This window comes from Bos mutus, chromosome 5, assembly GCF_027580195.1.
Source record: "Bos mutus isolate GX-2022 chromosome 5, NWIPB_WYAK_1.1, whole genome shotgun sequence".
Lineage (NCBI taxonomy): Eukaryota > Metazoa > Chordata > Mammalia > Artiodactyla > Bovidae > Bos > Bos mutus.
In genome coordinates, this window is record NC_091621.1 from 78127009 (window position 1) to 78150525 (window position 23517).

General features: G+C 46.2%; 1 protein-coding gene across 1 annotated transcript; it reads left to right on the forward strand.

Annotated features, from left to right (window-relative positions):
- Positions 1-1259: 1259 nt before the first annotated feature.
- EMP1 (epithelial membrane protein 1) lies at positions 1260-22976 on the forward strand. The gene is made up of 5 exons (XM_005890021.3): positions 1260-1418; positions 17379-17491; positions 19503-19596; positions 19697-19837; positions 20751-22976. The coding sequence occupies exons 2-5, from the start codon at positions 17414-17416 to the stop codon at positions 20915-20917; spliced, it is 480 nt and encodes a 159-aa protein (XP_005890083.1). The 5' UTR covers positions 1260-1418; positions 17379-17413; the 3' UTR covers positions 20918-22976.
- Positions 22977-23517: the final 541 nt, after the last annotated feature.

Here is a 23517-nt window from a genome sequence, read left to right on the forward strand (position 1 = left end):
TGACATAGATCTTGCTCATATCTGCGACCCTGTGCTCTGAACAGTATGCTAGTGCATGGCTATGTTCAAATATATAGGCTGGATCAGTAAACTCTAGAAGGATAGTTTGAATTGAAATAAGTTGTCATGATACAGTAGAGAACAGCAGAACTGGAGTTGCTTGGGTGTGGCTGACCTGTGACTCAGCTGCTCCTGCTAATTTTCTGTTCTCCTTGGATCAGTTACTTCACCTCTCTGGGCCTGGGTTCCATCTTCAGTAAAATACTCATTCTAGTTAATATTTATCAAGGGCTTATTAGGTGCCTAGCATGTGATAAGCTCTCTACATGTATTTCTCACCATAACTCCAAGAGAGGTACTGTCTACCGCACTTAACGCCCCAGGAAATTGAGGCATACAGTCACATAGCTAAGTGGACAGCAGCCAGACTCTGGGCTCCAGTGGATGCCTGGCTTTGGGGTGACATGACTTCCAAAGGCCCCTCCCGGCTCTGGTGCTGAGCGAGAGAGGAGTGGGACAGGGAGATGGCTGAGACAATTATGCCCGAGGCGCTCAATTGTGGAGCAAGGTCCAGGTGATTATTACTTAGAGATCAGAGAGCAAAGTCCTGAACTAGACGACTTCCTCCAGACTACTGTGAACGTGAGAAGCCTGGCTGGGCATTCCTGGAGCCTAATTACAAGGCTGTTCAGCCAGCCCCTCTTCATTCAGAGGCAGGTTTCCGAGGCCTTCTGGTGTGTTCATTTTTTCACCCCTGCCCATCCCCAGGAGAGTGCCCAGGGTCAGGCAGGGAAGTAATCAGAAGTCAACCTGATCATTCCTGACCGTGAGCAGCTGTGGATGTGTTTGGTGGGAGAGGAATAATGGCACACTTGTGGGATGATTAGCTGGGATGTCAGTGGGCAGGGCACTACAGTCCCCCTGTTCCTGCCCCCACCAGATAAAAGTGTGGGCTGATCACCTGTGTTTTACTTGTATCCATGGCAACCCACTCTCCTTTATGGTGAGGAGGAATGGGCTTCAGTAAACAGATCTATTTGTGTGACTCCTGTTGCTTATTTGAAGCCATGTCACTCCTTTTTCCACTGTGGTCTGTGTGTCTGAGTCACAGGGAGCCTAAACTGGCTTCTCTGAATTGATGGCTCCCTCCCAGCCTGTCTTGACTGACTGCCAACTGAGCAGGGCGTAGCTTACTTACCAACACTTTTTTTTTTTTTTTTGCCGGACTGATTCATAGAAACTCCTTTAAAACAGTAAAAAGAAACCGCCCATCACACACCCCAGCACACCAGCTCAGGAAACTTATAACCTCGGGAGGCCAGCCCTCTGCTCACTGTGTTCACAAACCTCCAGGAGAGCGGACGCCTGCCACCAGCTCCTGCCACTCAGGGCGCCTCGGCTGGTCACCGGACCCTCAGGTAGGACAGTTCCCGACACTGCCGGGCAGACCAGAGAACTTTCCTTGCTTCCCACTGCTCTCCTCCTTCTGACCTCACTGAAGCTTTTTCTTATTTCCTGTGCTATTTTTCTAGGACTCCTTGAATTGAGTCCTTCAAGCTTTTTAGCTAAAAGTGGGCATTGATACAACTCTTTCCCTTAAGGTTCAGTAAAATCTAGTTTGACGGGGGCCCCGGGGTTGGGGCAATCAGTCCGTCTGGGTGGTGATTATGTCTTGCAGGAACGGGGTTCTTGTTCTGAAAGTGTGCTGGGAGCAGGGACTTTTGGAACACGAGAGGATAGCATTTTTTTTCTGGAGGAAACCCGACGTACCGATGTACCTTTGAAACCGGACAGCACTTGGGCTGCTTGCCAGACTTTGTCAATTGCTCTGTTGTGATTTAAATTGCTCAGGACTTGAATTGTTTCTCTGTTTGCCTGTCTTTTCGGGGTGAGGGTGGGTAGCTTTTCTACTTTTCAGTTTATTTTCCTGGTGGCTTTTATGGGGCTGTCCTTTAGCTTGTTCATTCACTTTTGTATAAGTGTAAATGTTTTTTTTTTTTTTTCTTTCCACGGGATAGGAGGAGAGCAGGGTGGGCTTGTTTAAAGAAAACCGTTAGAGGGAGAGAGGAGGGAGAAAGAGGAAACTTTCTCTCTTTAAGTGGTATTTGAAATGTAACGCAGGAGGGGCTTCTGGTGCCTGATGTGGATTTCAGAGCTCTCTCCCAGGGTCAGATGTGGAGGGTGGGGTCTCAGGGAAAAGTTGGGTTTGGAGGGCAGGGTGGGACTGGGGGAACTTCATCTGTTTTTATTAAAAATAAAACAAAATACTGCATCGCTTTGTGCTTTTATCCCAGAAGCAGCCAAGTTCGGTGCAGAGCAAAAAGACAGCCTATCAGAAATGTTAAAATGATTTTTATTTCTTAGGTAGATGTGAGGTGTTTTTTTCCTCCTGCATTGTTTTGGAACATTCAACTTCTCACTCTTTCCAAAATACGCCGTACAAACGCAAACACTTGTGCTAATCATGAAAGGATCTGGAAAAGGAAGAAGGGTGATTTTTATTTGCTTTTTCTTTTCAAGGTTAGCATGTTGGTTGGTTGAGGTGTGGCCCATTTCAACATAGATACTGGGGTATCTCCCTGCCCCACCACCCTACTCTGCACACAAGACGAGGAGAAGGACAGGATGCAGCTTGCCTGATGAAATTAAGTTTTTTCTTTATAAATGTGGTTCATTGGAAGAGAAGATTCAAACATAATCAGCCTGGATACAGGCAAGGTGCCTGCTAAAATTGCCCTCCAGGGGATGATTCAGTTAGTACAAGGGCAATTTTTTAAGGTGCAGGGGACTCCCACCTTCGCTTGAAATTTTGATTATTTCTAGATTACATCGACGTGGATTGGGGAGGCCATTGTCATTAATGGTATCCTGAGAAGCTAGATACAAATCTTTGAGTCTGTGCAGGCTAAAGCTAGTAAGAAAGATTTAACCAGTCAGGAAACAGAAAACAGTGACATCTGTGGGCACATAAACTGTCCTGAGTCTCACTATTTGTACGGTGTCACTTTACGCTGGAGTTTTATGCAGAGAAAAGCGTGCTGTGCGTTACTGCCTGGAGTTTGAGGGCAATTTTAAAAATGCTGTTCTTATTCCCGCTTTCCCATCTTCCTCCAACAAGTAGTGAAAGAGTTCCTTGGCTATGGGGGTTTTTCTGGATTTCAGCTATGTATGCTCAACAAGACTGGACCGGGAGTTTTTTCCTTTTTTTCCTGTTACTGTCTCCCACCCTCGGGGGGTGGATTGAATTCCACCCCAGACTCTGAGGACTGGGGCAGGGGTTTGGGGCAGACCAGCAGGATGTCTGGTCTGGCGTCCTGGTCTGAAGACACCCTGGATTTTACATTGTTCGAGGGTACGAAACTGTCCTGGGAGTTGGCAGGAGGCCCTAGAGCACCAACCCAAGGCAGATCACATCCTAGGGCGGACAGTGGCTCCCTCCCAGGAGGGGAAGAGACGTCCCTTCCGCAGACCACAGAAAAGACTGGGGCTATCTCCTCTCTTCCTGCTCCCCTCCTAGGCCAGACTTGGCCCGTCCAGTTCCCATAGACATCCAGACTCCGGGGGATCGAGGGAAGGAGCCCCATAGAGCCCACCCTGGGGATGCAGACCGTCTTTGCTTGGTCTGCGTGGCTCTGGGAGTTTCAGCTGTACCCAGACCCACTGGGACCAGTGGAGAGAAAGCAGCCAGTGCCTCAGAAGACTGAGAGATGAACCAAAATGACTTTTCTGTAGGCGCCTCAGCATCAGATAGGGAATATATCTGAAAAACGGCCTCAGAAAAAGGCACAGGGCAAATATAGTTACGTGTCATCCTTGATTTGTGCATTGAGTTTGGTACAGATCTTGGAGGTCAACCCATTCATTCTCCTGCCATATGCAGAAATCTTATTTTTCATACCACCTTGGATGGATGAGTGTTTTATGCTTCCCTAAAATTTCCAGAGAAGGGACTTGGCACCTTAGAGGGTACTTCCACACCCACCCCGCTTCACTGGACAACTCTCATCGCTAGAGTTTCTTACATCCGGCAAAATTGGCTTCTCTATAACGTCTATACGTTCTTCCAAGTTCTCTAGTCCTGAAAATATCTATTCCATTTTTGCTGTTGCTGTTGATCCATCCAATGTTCCTTATCTTCTAAACACTCGACTCTTATTTAGTATTTGATGGATAAAACTTGATAGATCTGTGCTGCTGTTATTATTATTATGACTACCTAAGATTTGGAAGGAGCAGGGAACCTTGTTGAAGTTTTGAGGCTGTGTACATACTCCTCCCTACCCAGGTGATCTGATTCTGAGGTCTCTTTTTCTAAACAAGGGGTGTGGTTTATTCTTGAACTGACTGCATACATAGCTGCCTAGCACAAAAGCTCAGAGCCACCTGGGACTCTCAGATATATGTACTCAGAGGGACACCCGGTGACAACCATGAGGTCATGGTTAAATCAATGCAGTGCCAGAAACACAGGCTTCTAACTTGGCCTTGTGGGGCTGGTCCCTTAACTTAGTCCATAGTTCGTGGAGCCCACGCCTTGCCACTGTTACTTCCTGTAATGGTAAGTACAGCAACAGGCTGCCAGTCAACATAACCTCGGTCTAATTGCCGGCAGGCCATCTGGATGTCCAGCTCCTTGGAGAGGGCTCATAATCCTTAAGTAGTGTAGAACTGGAATTTTCTGACCATAAACTTCCCTTTTCCCATACTCCTTTCAGTTCTGCCCAGATGACCCTGGATTCCTATTTAGTAACCAAGGGAGCTGAAATACGCTTCTAATTAGGAGTTTGTTTGGATTCCCAATACCCTATACCCCATACACACATGTTTCAAAACCACGCTAAGTTACACTTCTGTTACAAGTCATTTCTCTCAATTTAACTGGGAAATCCACTGAAACTGAACCACAAAGATGAAAACAGAAGCCCATGTGGGCATTGCTGCTTCTCTCTCTTCATTTTAATCACAACATTTGGATCCACCTTTCCTTCTCTGTGGGCTTCCCTGGTGGCTCAGAGGTTAAAGCCTGCAATGCAGGAGACCTGGGTTTGATCCCTGGGTCGGGAAGATCCCCTGGAGAAGGAAATGGTAATCCACTCCACAATTCTTGCCTGGAGAATCCCATGGATGGAGGAGTCTGGTGGACTACAGTCCATGGGGTTGCAGAGAGTTGGACATGACTGAATGACTTCACTTTCTTTCTTTCCTTCTCTGCTGTGGAAATGGCATTTCTCTGGAACTAAATTGGACCCCTCTACTGGTGCCCCTGGCCTTACTGAGGATGTGGCAGTTTTCATATTTCCCAGGCCTGTTTCATGAATTCTGTCTTCCAACGGGGTAATTAAAATTGAGAACCCACTAGGCTTGGGTTGAAATTGGTGGCTGGAACCCTCCGGTAGGTGCAAGATGGCTAAAATAGGAGGCTTGAGGCGCTTGATCTTGTCCTGAATCTGCCATGTGATGTGGGCAGAACATTTGCCTTCTCAACAGAGGGAACAGAGCTTGGTGGTTTCCATGGACCCTTGTGGCCCCGAGACCCTATCGTTCTAAGATCCGATAGTTCCTGTTTGGAGAAGTCCTGTGGGTTATGCCAACAGCAAGTTTAATCCATAAACACTGGTAGGAAAGTGAAATGATGTAACATGTCTGCATGGAAACAGGAGGATGGAGGACCCAGGTGGACTCCTCTGCTTCATCCGCTTAGAGATTCTCCAAGTACAGGCGTCCGCAGGCTTTACCGCTGGGTAGCAGTGAGCATTCACCCAGCTCTCGGAAGCAAAGAAAGAGGTTTGATTTATGAAACCTGAGCAGTGCCTGGTTAGCGAAGTTTTGTGGGGACATTGACAACATGAACCCAGACCAGACTCCAGAGACAGAGACACAAAGGTGGTTCTGGGAAAGGAGCCTCACCCTCTTTTCAAGGAGGGTGTGGCCAAATGGTGTGGATGGGAGTGGATGGGAAGCTGGGCTTCGGGGAGGAAAGGGGAGGTGCCAGGAGGAAAGGGGTGGGGAGCAAAGGGACTTCCCGAGGTTTCTTAGGCCTGTATGCTGGCTGAGAGAGGGGGGCAGATGGAAAGGCCTAGAAGAGGGAGAAGAATTGATGCTTTCAAACTGTGGTGCTGGAAGACTCGTGAGAGCCCCTTGGACTGCAAGGAGATCAAACCAGTCAATCTTAAAGGAAATCAGTCCTGAATATTCATTGGAAGGACTGATGCTGAAGCTGAAGCTCTCATACTTTGGTCACCTGATTCAAAGAACTGACTCATTCGAAAAGATTCTGATGCTGGGAAAGATTGAGGGCAGGAGGAAAAGGGGGCAACAGAGGATGAGATGGTTGAGCGGCATCACCGACACAATGGACTTGAATTTGAGCAAACTCTGGGAGATGGTGAAGGACAGGGAAGCTTGGCGTGCTGCTGTTCATGGAGTCTCAAAGAGTAGGACAGAACTTAGCAACTGAACAACACGAAGAGAGAGAAACTGGAAAGAGGAAGCAGGGAGAGGGTGAAAGAAGAGGGCAGAAGTGTGACGATGCTGTACCCTGACTCCCTCCTCTGATTTGGGGACCACCCACTCTCAATGTCAGGATAGTCCTTGGAGCCAAGAATTTTGTTCTTTGTCTCACCTCTTCTTTCCCATCTGTGAAGAACCTTCTGTTGTTAAGGAGGCAATGTTAGAATTTCTGTGGATTACTTGTGCAGTGGTCATCTTTCCCTGGGGACACTTTTTTTTTTTCCCTTTCCAGAAGGGTCAGGTCAGGACTGACAGCAGAATGAGGTCCCTGATACTTTGATGTCTTCTTTCAAATAATCAAAGAACCCTGCCTGGGAGGCTGGATACCGGGAGCTGGGGAGAGGTTGCAGAGGTCAGGCCAGCCAGGTGTGTCCACACTCTAACGAAGCTGAGACCTCAAGCTTGCCTTGGCTGGCTGTGCTTCGCTGCCGGGGAGGGGGCCTTGTGCTGTGGGTGGGGGCCGGGGTGGAATGTTTGAAGCTCCTCTGGGGCCAGGAGTGCTAGCAGGGTGGGCTGTTTTGGCCTGGGCTGGTTCTGCTGGTGGACCTTCTCAGCAAGTCAGTAGGAAGAAGCAGTGACCCTCCAAAGGCCCTTTGTTTATTTCCAGTGGCATCACTTTGGAGAGTCTGTGCTGACCCTCTGATTAACTAGGAGGGGTTGGAGAGGCAGAATAAAGCAATAGATCTGGTAGAAGTTCTAGAATTCTGCCGCAAGTAGGAAAGAGAAGCTGTGCTGCAGTGGGGAAAGCCTGGCCCGGAAGATGCGAGGGAGTGGGCTTCATCCCGATTCTGTTTTCACTCTGGGGACTCGCTTTCCCACTTTTGTCAAGGAACTGGACCGAGTAACTTCAACCCTGCTAAGCCTCTAAACAACCAACTGCCTACAGAAAGAGCCACAAGCCCACAGCCCATGCCAGGCACCGGGGTGCCCCTGGCTACACCCGCGTCTGTCCCTGGTGGCCCCACTACCTCCCAGACTACAGCCTGCTGGTTGAAGCCTGTTGCTGGTTGAAGCCTGTTGCCGCCACCTACTGTCAGACCCGCCCAAGCACCCCCGCCGCCCCCACCCCCCAACCTCCACCCGGGCTGGGCCACACCTTGCGTTTCTTCCAGAACCCTAGTTATTATCTTGGCAGTCTCTCCCTCGGAGACGGTCTGGCCGCCAAAACACTCCTCTTTTGTCAGCAGCAGAAGACAGCGAAGGTTCCATCCTTGCCCTGGGGACATCGCCTGATGGCCTGACCAGCTGCGGTCTGGGGGCGGCGGCTGGCCTCGGTCACCCCACCCAGGTCTGGCCTTGGCCTTGGCAGATGTCACCCAGCCCCAGCCCCTCCCCGGACACAAAAGAGGACAAGGGGAAACCAGAGAGAGAGAGAGAGGTTATTCTCTGTGGGAACATTTGCCAAAACAAGATGCAAGCTGCTTGTTTGCTTTTAGCAGATTTGCTGGCCCTCGGACTCTGCCTGAGAAGTTTCAAGCACATTTCACTGGGCTGAGTTTCTCCTTATCCATAAACGAACAAAAAGAATAACCAGCAGCCGTGCAGCCTTTGCTGTGTATCAGGCACGAGCCCTTTGATCCTCACGTTAAGGCTGTGAGGTGTGCAGATGATAGTTAAAAGGGGCTGGGGTCACCACGATGTATGCTTGAAACAGCTTACAATTTCATGTGCTAACTATACCCAATGAATCTGAACTTTTTAAAAAAAGGAGTGCAGTCAGGAGTCGCACCCAAAATTCATGCTTTTTTTTTTTTTTTTTTTACTACTCAATACTCTGTCTCTCCAGGAGCTACTGTCCAGAGAGGATACGTCATTTTCCCAAAGTCAGCAGAGTCAGAATTTTTTATGAGAACCTGGTTTTCAAAGAGGTGCTCTTTTTCTTTCTTGCTTTTGGTTCCCCCTAAATAACATGCTTGTCCCACTACCCCCACCCCCAGTTCCTTATCCCTAACTGTGTGAGAATCATGCCAATCTATACTAGGGCCAGATAAGCACCACCCTTTCTATAATATACCCTGTTCACAGGTGGGAGGTGCAGTTCCCTCACCTCCTGGATGATGAAAAACAAAATAGTTGTTTTCTTTGGAGCATGTAGATTCCTGTTGCTTTTGCTGCTTGACTGCTGATGTTTCTTCTGGTCATAAAAAAAAAACAAAAAACAAAAAAACTGCCCTGCATTTTAAATAAAACAGACCCCAGTATGAGTGTACGCAGTGAATTACAGCCCAAGTTCTTTCTTGCCATACCAAACATCCAGATGTCCAGAAGCAGGAGGAGATGGTGTTTTAGGATTCTTTCTGTCCACATTTTTCCCATGGAGAAATTAACAGCCCCCCTTCCCCACCCTCAAGTAAAAACAGTATTTAGAATGGAAAAGTACACTTGATATAAAACAACAAGAACAATGGTCAGAAAACCTCATCCAAGGTCTCATTCACTGAGCCCGTCTTTAATCCCAGCCTTTTCTTCCTGCGGATACATCCTCTACGGCTGCTCCCCAAAGACAGTATTTCCTCTTCTGCTTTTGCGTTCAGTGGATATTCATTTTGCCAACCCACATGATCCTCAGTGGGAAATAAACACATCAAAACAAACCAACAAGAGCAAAATGATCCCGACGCATAGAGGACAGAAAGACATCAGTGCCACCACCCTATGCCGTGTTCTAGGAGAAGCACAGCTGCAGTTCTGGGTGTGATGCCAAGGAGGATGGTCAGATGTGGGCTGACTCATGGAGATCGTACGACTGGGAGTGTCTCTGCCTTTCATCTTGTGCCTCCGAGAAAGCCTTGTGTCTTGGTCTGAGAAAGCGTTCTTCAAAGTCTGCAGTTATCCAGAGGAGATGGGAATTTCACTGAAAGCACCAATGGACAAAAAGACAGAGTCTGTCTGGCAGTCGGGTCATCTCAGGACTGTGTTATGATTTACTTGAGACCGGGGGATCTCTGGCTAATATTCTGATAACCTGGAAGTTCTGCTGGCAAAGTGACCACTTCAGAAAAATGCTGTTAAGGAAGCATTAGACAAAGGGCAGGAGTAAGATGGAGGTAGTCATTGCCAACAGCTACCTCTAATGCATTGTCAGGACTTTTCTGATGAAAGAGTGGGGAAGTTTTTGTAAGTAGTGAGTTACCCATGACTTACTCTTGCCTGGAGGGTCCCATGGATGGAGGAGCCTAGTAGCCTGCAGTCCATAGCGTCGTGGAGAGTCGGACACGACTGAGTGACTTCTTTCACTTTCCATTTTCATTCATTGGAGAAGGAAATGGCAACCCACTCCAGTGTTCTTGCCTGGAGAATCCCATGGATGGAGAGGCCTGGTGGGCTGCAGTCCATAGGGTCGAACAGAGTCGGACATGACTGAAGCGACTTAGCAGCAGCAATAGCAGCAGCAGAGAAGTTTAAGCATGATTTAGGTAGTTCCTGGTTATAGATTTGTAGATGAGTTTCATGTTCTGGGGAGGGATTTTAAAGCCTCCTTTCAGTCCAGAGTTTCTGTAATTGAAAGAAGTAGATAGGAAAGTCAAATTTGTAGATAAAATAGTACTTAGAAGTTTAAAATTTTTTATTTGCATTTACCTGTTTCTTCTTGAATAAGAGGAAACAAACACACATATAATCCTGCATATTCAAATGTCAAAGATACTCAGGAAATATTCTCAGAGTTTGCATATAGTAAGATGTTCAATACCTACTGTTGTTCAGTCTCTGAGTTGTGTCCGACCCTTTGCAACCCCATAGACTGCAGCTCACCAGGCTTCCCTGTCCTTCACTATCTCCTGGAGTTTGCTCATACTCATGTCCATTGAGTCAGTGATGCCATCCAACCATCTCATCCTCTGTCATTCGCTTCTCCTCCTGCCCTCAATATTTCCCAGCATCAGGGTACAGAAATAATTTCTAAAAATAACACAGGACTAAATTTCACCTAGATAAAAAAAAGTTTGGGGGGGATCATTTTCTCTCAAGAATTCTGTTGTTTATTATGAAGACTTCAGTTATCTTGACATTCATTGTTTTTCTACAGGGAAGAAAATATTGCCTTTCTTGATTCTTTTATTTGGTGGCTGAACAGATACTTGGCACATGTCATAGACAAGATTTTCCTTTCAGAAACTTAGAATCTTGGGGGTTGGGGAGCCAAACATTTCCACAAATAATTCTGTTACCAGGTGGGCTACCACTAATGATTTTAATAACAGGAGAAAAATGACTACTTTTGACCTCTGTATCAGGGAAGGCTTCCTAGAGGAGGCAGAATTTAAACTTCCTTGAAAACAATGTTATAGTTAACTGGAGGAAGGCTATAAAAACAGACCTTTAAAAAAATTTTGTTTTTAATCCTAGGATTTAAAATTCCTAGGATTCCCAGGGCCAGTGTGGAGCCCCTTTCCTGATTGGTGGTGGGGTGGTGGTGTGTTTGGAGGATCTGAGGAGTGACTTGGTCAGATAACCCAGTGGTACTGAGGATATACTTAAGAGGGAGGATCAGAAAGAGGATCATGGAGAGGCGGGTGGTCCCGAGCTAGACAATGACAGTGGGAGTGGAAAGTAAAGATGCGCGGGAGGTAAGTACTGGAGGAAGCATGCATGACCTGACTGTTATTTTCAGCAGTAAAACTGGGATGAGAGGAAGGAGCAGTGTGGACTTTGGCAGCTGGTCACTATTGCTCCTGTCTCCCCAGAAGAGTCTGGGCTGCCAGGGAAATGACTAAACTGTCTTCTGGCTCTCGAGACAGATCCACGTGCTTCTCAGAAAGTTATCTTGTGCCATCTGGTCGAGGATGCTTCCACTTTGCCTTTGTCTGGGAGACTCTCACCCACTCCGAGTGAATCACAGACATTCAAGCTCTGTGGGACTCTCCCACTCCCATCACTCACACAAGCCCCCGACTCACTGTTTCTGATCATGTGACACCCCCAGTCTCTGGCTAGTTCTTCAGTGACTCAAGCCCAGGATTTCCATCACTTCCTTTGCTGGAGAAGTAGGTCTTGGGGCTCTGTTCGGTTGTATTGCTCCCAATTACTGTTCCTCAGACTGCTCGAAGGCCCTGCTTCCCCCAGACTGTGGTGGCTGCTCAATAAACACACTCCAGGGTTTGGAAGAAGTTATCAGTCAGCAATCTGACCCCTGGCTTAGTGATCATGCAGCCAGATTACCAACATCTCAACTGTCCAGACGAGAAGTTGATGATTCTCAATGTCTCTGCTATGAGTTACCCATCAGAAAAGGAAAGGTGTCCACAGAGATCTGATTAATTTCTCATGGTTGTGCATGTGTGCTAAGTCGCTTCAGTCATGTCCAACTCTGTGCGACCCTATGGACTGTAGGGTCCTCTGTCCCTACACCAGGCTCCTCTGTCCATGGAGTTCTCTAGACAAGAATACTGGAGTGGGTTGCCATGCTCTCCTCCAGGGGATCTTCCTGACCCAGGGATCAAACCTGCAATTCTTGTGTCTTCTGCACTGCAGGCGGATTCTTTGCCACTGTGTCACAAGGGAAGCCCTTCTCATGGTCAGACCACCCTAAAGGTGTTAGGTTGCCTGCAAAGGGTGAAGAAGCAATAGAAGGCAGCCTCAGGGCTTTGTTCTTTTGCTTCTTTCATTTTGTGGGAGGAGATAAGAAACCAATAAATATTGAAGTGGATGGAGCCAGCTAGAGAGGGCCGTCAGCCCTTCGCCCACATCAGTTGGGCATTTACAGCTCCAGTCACCAGCAAGCATAATCTTCAGGTTCAGTTTCACTAACTGCAATGAATGTCCTATTAGCAAAGATCTTCATCCAGATCTGGAATGGTCAGTGGCTGTGACGCTTGTATCAGGGACAGGAGTGTAAAGAGACCGCTGCCCTAGTGTGGTCTGAGCGATGTGGGAAGGAAAGGGGAAGTGTGGTCAGAAACAAGGATGGCGGTGGAGGAAAGAGAACTGGCGGGCCTGTCAATTAGGGCAGAGAGAGGAACAGGAAAGGGATAACTAGAGCCTGTATGTAGCTCTAAGTGGCTAACCTCCATTTTTCTTGACAGTCACTTCTCTGCTAGAGTCAGCATTCATGCCTCCAATACTTTTCTCAGTTTCCCACCCAGCCCCATGGAGTCCTGACCAACCCTGTCCCATGTCTGTTGGGGGGTGGTGAGGATAAAGGGGGGATCATACCCTGCTTCCAGTGCCAGGTGGGGAGACCTGTTCCTGGCACCCTGCATAGAACAGTCAGTGGACATCCTATCCCTTGAGAATGCTGTGGATTCAGTAGCTCTGGTGGCCTGGGTCCAACTCCAAGCACCACAAAAAATGTTGTTATGGAAGCCCCAACAGCAACATGACGAGCTTTGGGACTGCCTTGAGCTTCTATGCTCTTTGAGGGGGTAGGTGTGTCTCTTAGATCTTCAGAAATGCCATGCTGTTTTCCGTTGCAGTCTGGTTGGAGCTCCCCAGCTAGGACAAAGTATCTGCTTTCCACTGGAAAGGGCCGTAAATAGCATTCTTTTTCATTCTTAAAAAATTTATTTATTTTTAATGGAAGCATAATTGCTTTATAATATTGTGTTCATTTCTGCCATTCATCAACATGAATCAGCCCTAGGTATACATATGTCCCCTCCCTCTTGAACTTCCCTAAAATGCTTCATTTCAAATGCTGTAAAATTATAATCCTTTAATTTCTAAATATACAATTGCAATCTTTGATAATTATTACTCAAGAACAGTTATGTTTTATGAGTATTGTTGTCAATTGTTGTCACCAATAGAGCAACACGCAGATGTGTCCATAGCATTTTGAAGAGGTCAGAGAGAGAAATCAATGACAGCTTTAGTGAAACCTACTGCCAGGACAGAAAGTTGTAGCAGCCAATACTTCCAAACATATAAATGCTCGGAAGTGGTCTCTTTTCAGTACTTTCATATGAAGCAAGATTCACACGAGGGCAGGGAATGAGGCTCTCAGAAAGTGGCCCTGCCTGTGATGGGTGGGTAGATGTCTCAAGAGCACTGGGTCCTCTATTATTTCTACCCAAACTGCTCTCCAATTTGATAGGTCTCCCCTCACCTGTTAAGTATGTGGACTTCCCAGGCAGCGCAATGGTAAAGAATCTACCTGCCAATGCAGGAGATGCAAGAGTTCCATTCTCCAGTTGGGAAGATCCCTTGGAGGAGGAAAGGGCAACCCATTTCAGTCCGTTTGCCTGGAGAATTCCCATGGACAGAGGAGCCTGGCGGGCTACAGTCCATAGGATCACAAAGAGTCAGACACGACTGAGCACACACACATGCTGGTCCCTAAAGATCTTAAGAATTACCTCCCATCTTCCTATCTTGGAGTTTCTCTGCTGGGAGGGGGCAACCTATAGTATAGGGATAGACATTTAAGAAGGTAGTTCATTCTGCTTCCAAATGTGTTGGGGAGGGCTACTGAAATTCAAGGAAGCCCTTCTAAGCTGGCAATGGATGATCCCAATAAAACCTGACAGATTTCAGGCAGCGAAAAGATGGAGAAGCTACTACCTGTGTTATGTGATAGCTCCAGTAAACAGCTTCTACTTCTGGCTGGATACAACAGCCAAAAGCAGATAAAATTGTGTGTTCTGTGCACTAAGAACACTTGCTAATTCAAGGTATTTTGCTCCTTTTTTTGGTGGAAAGATACAGTGTGATTCAGTTCAGTTCAGTCTCTCAGTCATATCTGACTCTCTGCGACCCCATGGACTGCAGCTTGCCAGGCTTCCTTGTCTGTCACCAACTCTTGGAGCTTACTCAAACTCATGTCTATCAAGTGGGTGATAACATCTAACCATCTTGTCTTCTGTCGTCCCCTTCTCCTCCTGCCTTCAATCTGTCCCAGCATCAGGGTCTTTTCCAATGAGTCAGTTCTTTGCATCAGGTGGCCAAAGTATTGGAACTTCAGCTTCAGCATCAGTCCTTCCAATGAATATTCAGGACTGATTTCCTTTAAGATTGACTGGTTTGATCTCCTTGCTGTCCAAGGGACTCTCAAGAGTCTTCTCCAACACCACAGTTCAAAAGCATCAGTTCTTCAGTGTTCAGCTTTCATGTTCCAACTCTCACATCCATATGTGGCTATTGGAAAAACCATGGTGCGATTACAGAAATCTAAATACCCTGAAAGAAAATTGCTATCTTGCTTGATCTCCTCACCCACTCCTGCCTGAACCTCACAGGGGAATAGTGATCAGGTGGGGCTGTGGTTTTAGATAAGAAGTGAGAACTGGTGGGCAGGAAAACTCGTGTATGTGGAGTGATGGAGGTGGTGGCGAGGCAGTAGACTAGCCAAGGGGGATGAGCAGGGTATTTGGAAAGCATGAATGTTCAAATGATCAAAATGGAGAGTGTGAGCAGGGGCAAAAAGAATCAGGCTCAACACTGGAGGGTTACAGAGCAGTCTAAGGAGAGAATTCTGCTGGATCCCCAGCAGTGTGTCAGAGAGGAAACTCCTAACATTCTCCTTGACCTCATATAGGAGGCCTTGCTTGGTGTACTGTATTCCGTCTCTGGCCCCTCAACCCCTATTAGGAGCAGGATGTTTGTCAATTAAAAGCAAAGGAAAAAAAAAAAAAAAGTCATTTCTATAGCCCAAGGAGGATTAAGCACAATCTCGTTATATAATGTTTTAATTTCCTGCATTCAGAGAATTAATTCAGGCCTGTTCCCTTCCCTGTAAGGGTGAGATCAGGATCTAGTGATGGTGTGAGTCTGGGGGGAGTGGGGAGGGTGACCAACACAGGGATGGGAAGAGTCAGTTTCTCTTCTTCATCCCCAAGGGTGGTCCTTAGTGGTCCCTCCCTGCAAGAAGCAAGGATTAGGTGTAGAGATAATTTCTAAGGGGAGCAAAATGATTTTATTCACACTGCCCTGTGACCCCAACAGCAGGTATCCTATTGCTTCACATGGGGCAGCCTGGTGAATGGATGACTCAGTTGCTGCTCAGTTTCATATAATAGCAATAACAATAACAGTAACAGTAACCCCATTAGTATCTGCCAAGCCCAAGCACTGTGTTGGGAGTTCTCCGTCTAGGATTAAATGTAACACTGTACAATAAGCATTGCAACCCCCACCTTCCATAGGAGGGAACTGACACCTGGAGGTCCAACAACTTTATGTGATTCTAACTCGACCTGTGTCTAATTCAAAAATCTCCTTTCACTGTGCATTAAAGTCAAGCAGAAAATTGAGGAGGTGTGATTTAGGAGGTGTGCAAGGATCTGAGAAAAGCAAAAATGCACCGGAATGTATGGGGAGATTATGAATAACAGGCACGAAAGCTCTAAGCTCTGCCCTGAAGCCAAGCAGTAAACATCATCATTTTGATCATTCGCAATTGGAGAAATTTCTACAGAAAGAGTCTGGGTGGTAGGGAAGTGCTTAGATGGCGAAGGAGGGTGGGAGCGGTTGGAATGGGTCAGGGTGGGCAGTGGAGGCCAGTGTCTGCCTTTCATTCTTGGCTTGTCAACAGCAACCTCCTCCTTCCCCCCACCAGGGTACAGTAGATCATTCTGGATTTGGAGTGCCTGATGAGGAAAGGGACAGATCAAAAGCACTGGAAGTGTTGGAATGGTCGTATCCACGCTCTCCAATAAGTACCCTGTCTGAAGTGGAAGGGACTCAAGCTCAAAGCTTTAATTAAATGAGGTGGAGGGAGAGAGAGAGAAATGGGACACAGTTACTGGATGTGCACAGCCATCTCCTCCCTGGGAGGGGACAGCCACACATCCACCCTCCCTAGGGTGTGAGTAACATGAGCCCTTTCCTTCTGAAATTCCAGCAAGCCTGCACCGCCTCTTAACTGTCTTGGGTGTGACAAAGCATTCCTGCCACTGTCATCAATCAAAGTGGCCGCCCCCTCATGCATCCTTCACACTTCCTCTATTCTAGGCTTGATGATCCATGGGCTCCCCTCTTTACTTCTGCTGAGATGATGACTGAATGCTTCCATTTACCCATGCACATTCTTAATCTGTTAGTTCCCCATCCTCCCATCCACCATGTGATGGATGCATCTGCTGATGGGCTGTACTGAGTCCAGAAGGATTGGCATTTGGGTAAATGTCACACACAAGCCAAAGGCACGTTTGATCCCTCCCGCTGCATCCAGCCCTCAGAACTGTCATACTGAGTCGTAGGAAATATAACCCTCTGCCCCCAGACCAAAAGCAGAGTCCCTGCCATGATGTAGCCCAAAGACTCAGGTGCAACACAAGTCTTAAATATTCCACTGGTAGATGATCAGACCATTAAACTGTAATTGGGTTGTTATAACTATTGAATATCCAACAGCATTATTATAGTGGAAGTTGTGGCTCTCACATTTTATATTTCATACGGGATCAAATTAGTAGCCCATTTGGTCTCTGGGCATTGAGTAATAGCTGCCAGTCTTAGGAAGGCATCCGCTTCAATTAAAATCGCTGGGTGAGCAGTTTGATAGAAGTGTGGACAACTTCCCTAATGGAAAATGCAAATTTATATGACATTGTTGCATAGAGACCTGAAATGACAGCTGTGAAAGGCCTTTAAAAAACCAAAATCCTACTTTTGACCTGTACAATGCAAACAAAATAATAACAGTTACCATAAAATTTTTCCTGTTTTGAAACAGGCTGTATTAGAGGGATGAATATATAAATATCTGAGGTAGAATTTTCTTTCTGTTTAGATCTATGTAAACAGATGAACAGGCACTTGGGGAACTGGGCTAACTAATTAGGTGTTGGCAGGAATTTATGGAATCATGATGATTTTTACTGTAACTCCTCTTGATTTCAGCAGAGAACCCACCCACCTGGGAAAGCTGAAATAACGCATTGAATGAGAGTAACCTCTCCTTTGTCTTTCGTGTTCTCCTTTCTTTTCAGAGCTCTCTTCACCCTCAAGCCATAGAAAAGCCAAGATGCTGGTGTTACTGGCGAGTATCTTTGTGGTCCACATTGCCACCGTCATCATGTTATTCGTTTCTACCATTGCCAACGTGAGTCCTGTTCTTCTGTTCATTCATTCATTTGGAAGTTATTTGAATATTTACACAAAGTGCTACAAAAGATGTTTAAGCCATTGTGAATTTACAGCTTAGTTGTGGAAAAAATTAAACACATACTTGCACTTCAAACAACTAAATATTAATAACAAGTGTCTAAATGAATGATCTCGCCAGGTTGGAGAATACAGTGAGGCTTCTCAGGGGAGGTGGAGCTTGGAGGATGGGTAGATGGGTGGGGTTTCTCTCTGCTAGAGATGCAGAGTGAAAGGAACTTGGGAAGCATTCCAGGAGGTGTGCCCAGCCAGGGAGTACAGGTGGGAGGGACAGGCTTTGTTCAGGACGTAATGAAGACACCATGCGGCAGGCCAAACTTCCTTCTGCGAACCTTGATTAGAAGGAGAAATGGGACTGAGATGATGAGATGCTTTGGTGGTCCGACCAACAAATACAAGTTTTGAGCAGAGAGTAGCATGTGAGAGTGGAATTATGCAAGATTAACCACGTTTGCCTGAATTAACTAAAAAAAAAAAAAAAAAAAAAAAGGACTAAAAATACAGAGTAAGCCATAGGCTCTGCTCTCTGAATCTGGGGCTACTCTGACCTCTAGTGGTAGTTTGCAGAGTCCAGTTTGCTTTTCTCGGAAAAAACAAAAACAAGACAACTCCTTGGACCTAAAAACCAAGGCCATGCATCACTAGACAAACAGATATGATCCCGGAATCTCTGTGGGTCCTTGTTACAGTTGAAGGATAATGGGTTTTAAATTTCAGAGAGAAGAGTTTTACCAGCATCGGTGGGTACGATTATAAACAAGAATCAGTGAGACATCACTGTGATGACAGACCCCTCGCCGTGTGGACTCCTCCAAACTTGAATTTAGTGTTCTGTACACCCCCCTCCCCCACCACCGAGTCTCTCAGTTTACCAGGTCCAGTAAATGGCTTCAAACTGTTTTAATGGATGCCCAGTGCTGAAATCTGAATTATCAGCCTCTAACATGGGGCTGAACACACAGCTGCTTATTAAGTCAAGAACAGGCAGGCGATTGGACATCCTGGCCCTGCTTTTCCAGTAACCCACATGAACAGACACTCTGTGTGGACAGGGCTGGGCGTTTGCTTTTCATCCCAGAAGGATAACTGTTTCTCTTGGGCCTGGAAGGAGGGGGTGCTGGCACTGTGGTGAGCCTCGGTGAATACATATTGGGTCGTTTTTCTACTTTCAGCTACCCCCACAGGATAGCTCTGACTGGACTATGTTATTATGAAATTACTTTTCATGTTGTGGCAATCAAGGTTTATCCTTCTATTTAGATGAACGTGGCTTATTGATCTCCCAGTCTCAAGGCTGTTTTCTTTGCTGCCTTTATGTTTCTTCCTTTTTTTCCAGTTGATCATTTTTTCCTTAACTTTTTTCACCTTCTTTGCCAGGCCCTTTATTGGAAACAGTCTTGGTAGGGTGTATGAATTGTACATCTTTAAAATCAATTTCCTCACGCAGGGTTTCCGTTTCTTAGAGCCTTAGAATGATTTAAAAAAAAAAAACCCAAAAAACCCAATGGTTGAATTAAGTCTTTCTTTTTTAAGTAATGAGAGATGTGAAGTCCAGAGAGTGAGGTAACTTCTCCTCGGTCGTACATTCTTCTTTCTCTTTTTTTCTTGGGACCTCTGCGACTTCAGTTTTAGCAAGACATTATTTCCACCTAGAAATGAGCTTCTTAGCCGTGTTTATGGCTAAATATGGCATCTTCCATAAGATTTAGTCTAGACACAAGTCGATGATTGTTTCTTTTTCTTTCAAGCCAGGGAGTTAGTTTTTAAACAGTTTTTTAAATTTCTTTTTTTTTTTAAATTGGACTGTAGTTGATTTACCATGTTGTGTTAGCTTGAGGTGTACAGCAGAGCTAATCAGCTATACATATACATATATCCACTCCTTTTCAGATTCTTTTCCCACCTAACAGAGTACTGAGAAGAGTTCCTTTGTGTCTTTTTGATTTCAGGTCTGGGTGGTGTCAGATTTGGGAACAGGATCAGTAGGTCTTTGGAAAAACTGTACCACTGGTGGCTGTGGTGACCTTTCCTACGCTGGTGAAGGTACGTGCCAAGATATTGTACCCAGTGCCCTTGAGGAATGGCCAGCCCCTTGGGGACTGGGTAGCCTGACATCCTCACTCCCCCTGCCCTCTGTCCACAGATGCCCTCAAGGCTGTGCAGGCCTTCATGATCCTGTCTATCATCTTCTCCGTCATCTCCCTCGTGGTCTTCGTGTTCCAGCTCTTCACCATGGAGAAAGGCAACCGCTTCTTCCTCTCCGGGGCCACCATGCTGGTGTGCTGTGAGTATCAGCTTACTCAGAAAAAGCTTTCCTGAAGATCTTACCCTGGGGGCTCTCAGTGGCTTGAACAGCTGAGCACTAGGAGCAGTGAAACTGCCTTGTACAATTTACTGGCTTGGTTATTTGTGCTCCTGGGGAGAACCCCTGATAGCTACTTGAAATAAGAACCCTCATCAGCTTCACTGTTTAAACCTGGGGCTCCTGGGCAGACACCAAGGAGCCGGGGTCTGCCCAGATGTAGCGCTTGTATGGGTTCGTGCTCAGTCACTCAGTTGTGTCCGACTCTGTGACCCCATGGACTGTAGCCTGCCAGGCTCCTCTGCCCATGGGATTTTCCAGACAAGAATACTGGAGTGGGTTGCCATTTCCTCCTCCAGGGCATCTTCTTGACCCAAAGATTGAACCTGTGTCTCCTGCATTGGCAGGTGGATTCTTTACCACTGAGCTACCTGGGAAGCCAGAGCTTGTATACAAGACAGTTGAAGGGGCAGGAGATGTGGGAGTCCTTAGATAGATGAAATTGCTGATGGCCATTCCCTCTCTCCCAATACACCACACAGTTTGATGGAAGGTGTATTCTTTTGCATCCCCCAAGGGCAGCCTGTCCTTGTGTGCTGGGGTCTAGATGGGAAAGCCAGTGGAGAGGAGGTGGGGAAGACCAGAGAAGCTGTGTTTTACTTCACAGCCACACAAACCAGTGCAGGTGTGAGAACCCAAACACCAATGGTACAGCAACATAACCATCAAGCCTGGTTCGGGGCCAATCAACAGAACCACCACTGGGGGCCAAATTTCAGATTTCATTTTCCCATCGCCCACGAGGAACATAGGATCTTTCTAAAGTTATAAATCTTTTTCTCGCTTTGAATGTTAAGAAACCAAACCAACAGTGAATCATTTCTCCCCACTGCAGGGCTGTGCGTCATGGTGGGGGCCTCCATCTACACTCATCACTATGCCAATGGCTCTATAAACAACTACGAGCCGAGTCACCACGGCTATTCCTTCATCCTGACCTGGATCTGCTTCTGCTTCAGCTTCATCATCGGCATCCTTTATCTGGTCCTGAGAAAGAAATAAGGCTGAACACATTTACTGGGGACCTGGGGGGTGGGGAGGAGGGAGCCCTTGAATTTGGGAGGGGAGTGGAAGTTGCTAAGCAGGAAAAACCAGGAGAGGGATGGGGGGGAGGGGATGGAAGGGGGGAGGGGCTGAAACCCAAACATGATGGAGGGGGTCCTGTACTGTCCAGCCCCTGCCCTGGGAGAAAGCCGTTGGCTGGGACAGGTGCTCCCTGGATGTGGCTTGGCCTCCAGCTGTTCTCCGTTACACACACTGCCTGGGGCCCCAGCAGCTGCCACATCACTGGCTCCACTTCCGAGGGTGAATTCAGTCTTCAGACTCACTGCACCCAGTTATCACAGCGGTACAAGTTCTGGCCAGGGCAGATATTGTTTTTGTGTGGAATAAGCCAAGCCTGGAAGCCATCCTGCCCTTCTGACCCAGAGCAAAACATCACCATGTGAAGGGCTCGAGGGAGGACTTTGGCCAGTGTGCCAGGATCCCTCTTTGTTAAGCAGAGATTTAACTCTGTGGTATTTGTGACAAAATGGGAAGAAGAGACATAGTGATTAAGGCCAAGTTGGTGGCTTAGCTAAACTGAGAAAGAAATTTTCACAGTGGAAGGCCTGGGGCGTGGTCATAACTCAGACCAGGCCTCACACAGCTGTCCCTTGTGGAGACCTCTTGCCGTGGACTTTGCTTGGTCTCTCGCTTAAAGCCAAGGCAGCACTCTGGAATTTCTGTAAAGCCACAAACAAGCAATTCAGTGGTGGGAGCACCACACAAATTATGGGAAAAGGGGGCAGTCCTACAGCAGGATTATATCAGGGTTATGTTATTAGGAACCTCTCTCTGTGCAATCATGTTGTATAAGATGTGAGAGAGATGGACATAGATCCTTGCAACTCAATCTGTTACTCTTCCCCTAAATTATACCCTTTTGAGGAAGTTTTATCTAATTAGCCAAGGTGGGGATCAAAACTCCTAGGCTCAGAGATGGCTCTAGCTTTATGAGCTGAAGGGGTCGCCTATCAGAGGTCCTGCCTGTCCCACAATACGGATGAGGCAAGGCAATTTTGGAAGCTTCTTAAAACACATGCAAACCAACCACACCACACATCCTTGGGTGAAAGGTGCTATACAATTGTCAAGTATTAAGCATACTAGATTTCAGTCACAGTAAGAAGAGTGTCTGTACTTCCAGGAAAATAAGAAAATTTCTGTGAGAGAAATAAAAATATAGGTGATGGGCAGATATTTTCTTTAAGGGAAAAGCAAAAACCCCTAAAAACTCTTGTGGTGCCCAGTCCGATGGTCACTGAGCTTCTCTGTTGCCGCAAGAGTGTTTTTTTGTAGGACTTAGAAGTATGGTATTAGTATGGTAATCCTGGTTAAGCAGTCATTGCTCTGGCCTGGCGCAGCTATGTTTAAGCCATCTCAGATTCTGGCTAAAGGGATTGTTTGTTTGTTTTGGTGGAAGACACTTCCTTTATCAATTTGAGAAGATCTACCCGAGGGAGAATCTGAGACATCTTGCCTACTTTTCTTCTTCCAGCTCCCCCTTCATTCCATTTCTTATATAGTTTTCCTTTTGGGGAGCTGTTATGCCACAATTGCTGGTATTTATATAAAAGGATTATTACTAAGTTTATTTCTTTATGTTCATTCTGGTTAGGGGAATGTGGAGGGTGGGCCACCAAATTATCTGGACTAGGGGTAAATGGGTTGGGAAGCAAAAAAATGTGGGACGATGAACTTTTTAATTATGATTTAATGATCATGCGATTATAGAAGGCTGTCTTGAGTGCAGAGGCAGATTTGCATATCAGGTATATCCAAAAGAGATACTAGCGTTGTGTTAAAAAGTTAAACTATGACTGGAGTGAACCATGTATTCCCTGGTCTTTTGTTTCTGTGCCATTTATGTCTCATGTAATTTGCATTACATTGGTGGGTTGTTCTAGTACTGTATTTGGCTTCTTCTTTCATAGATTGATATTTCATATACTATAATTGTAAATATTTTGATACAAATGTTTATAGCTCTAGGCATATAAAAACAGATTCTGATTCCCTATACTGTGTGGGTGTTTTCTTTCTAAAAATGTATGACATTTTCCCCTAATTAAGTTGTCAATCAGTTTGATTTGGACAACTTGGCATTTATCCGATATAATAAGCTACTTCCTATGCATTAGGCATTTATACAATAACTCTTTCAGAAAACTGAATGTTACTATACTTTCATCTTGCTTTCATTAAGCCTTTTAAGCAAAAAAAAAAAAAAGGAACTTCACAAACTATTAGAGGTTATTATCTTGAATTAGAATGGCTTATGATATTAAGAAATGAGACACTTGCTAATTTTCTTTGAAATAGCCAACTCCACTAATGTGTCTTTAACATATAAAGCAATTCGCAAAGGTGTGTATCACATACATTTGCACGAACCCATTCATTGCACAACCTAGGATGTACCTGTATGACAGAAGGAAAGCTTTGAGGCTTTCTGGGTGCAGTGAGGCCTGGAATCAAGAGTGGAAGGCAGAGTTGATGCTGCACACCCCAGTTTCATGGTGACACCAATATGATGAGTGCTTGCAATGTGGAGTAGGTCA

Bases quoted from the DNA above. Each gene is read 5' to 3' on its own strand.
- EMP1 (XM_005890021.3), top strand. From the start codon at position 17,414: ATGCTGGTGTTACTGGCGAGTATCTTTGTGGTCCACATTGCCACCGTC. The intron at 17,492-19,502 runs GTGAGTCCTGTT...TTTTGATTTCAG, and splicing joins TCGTTTCTACCATTGCCAAC to GTCTGGGTGGTGTCAGATTT. The intron at 19,597-19,696 runs GTACGTGCCAAG...CTCTGTCCACAG, and splicing joins CCTTTCCTACGCTGGTGAAG to ATGCCCTCAAGGCTGTGCAG.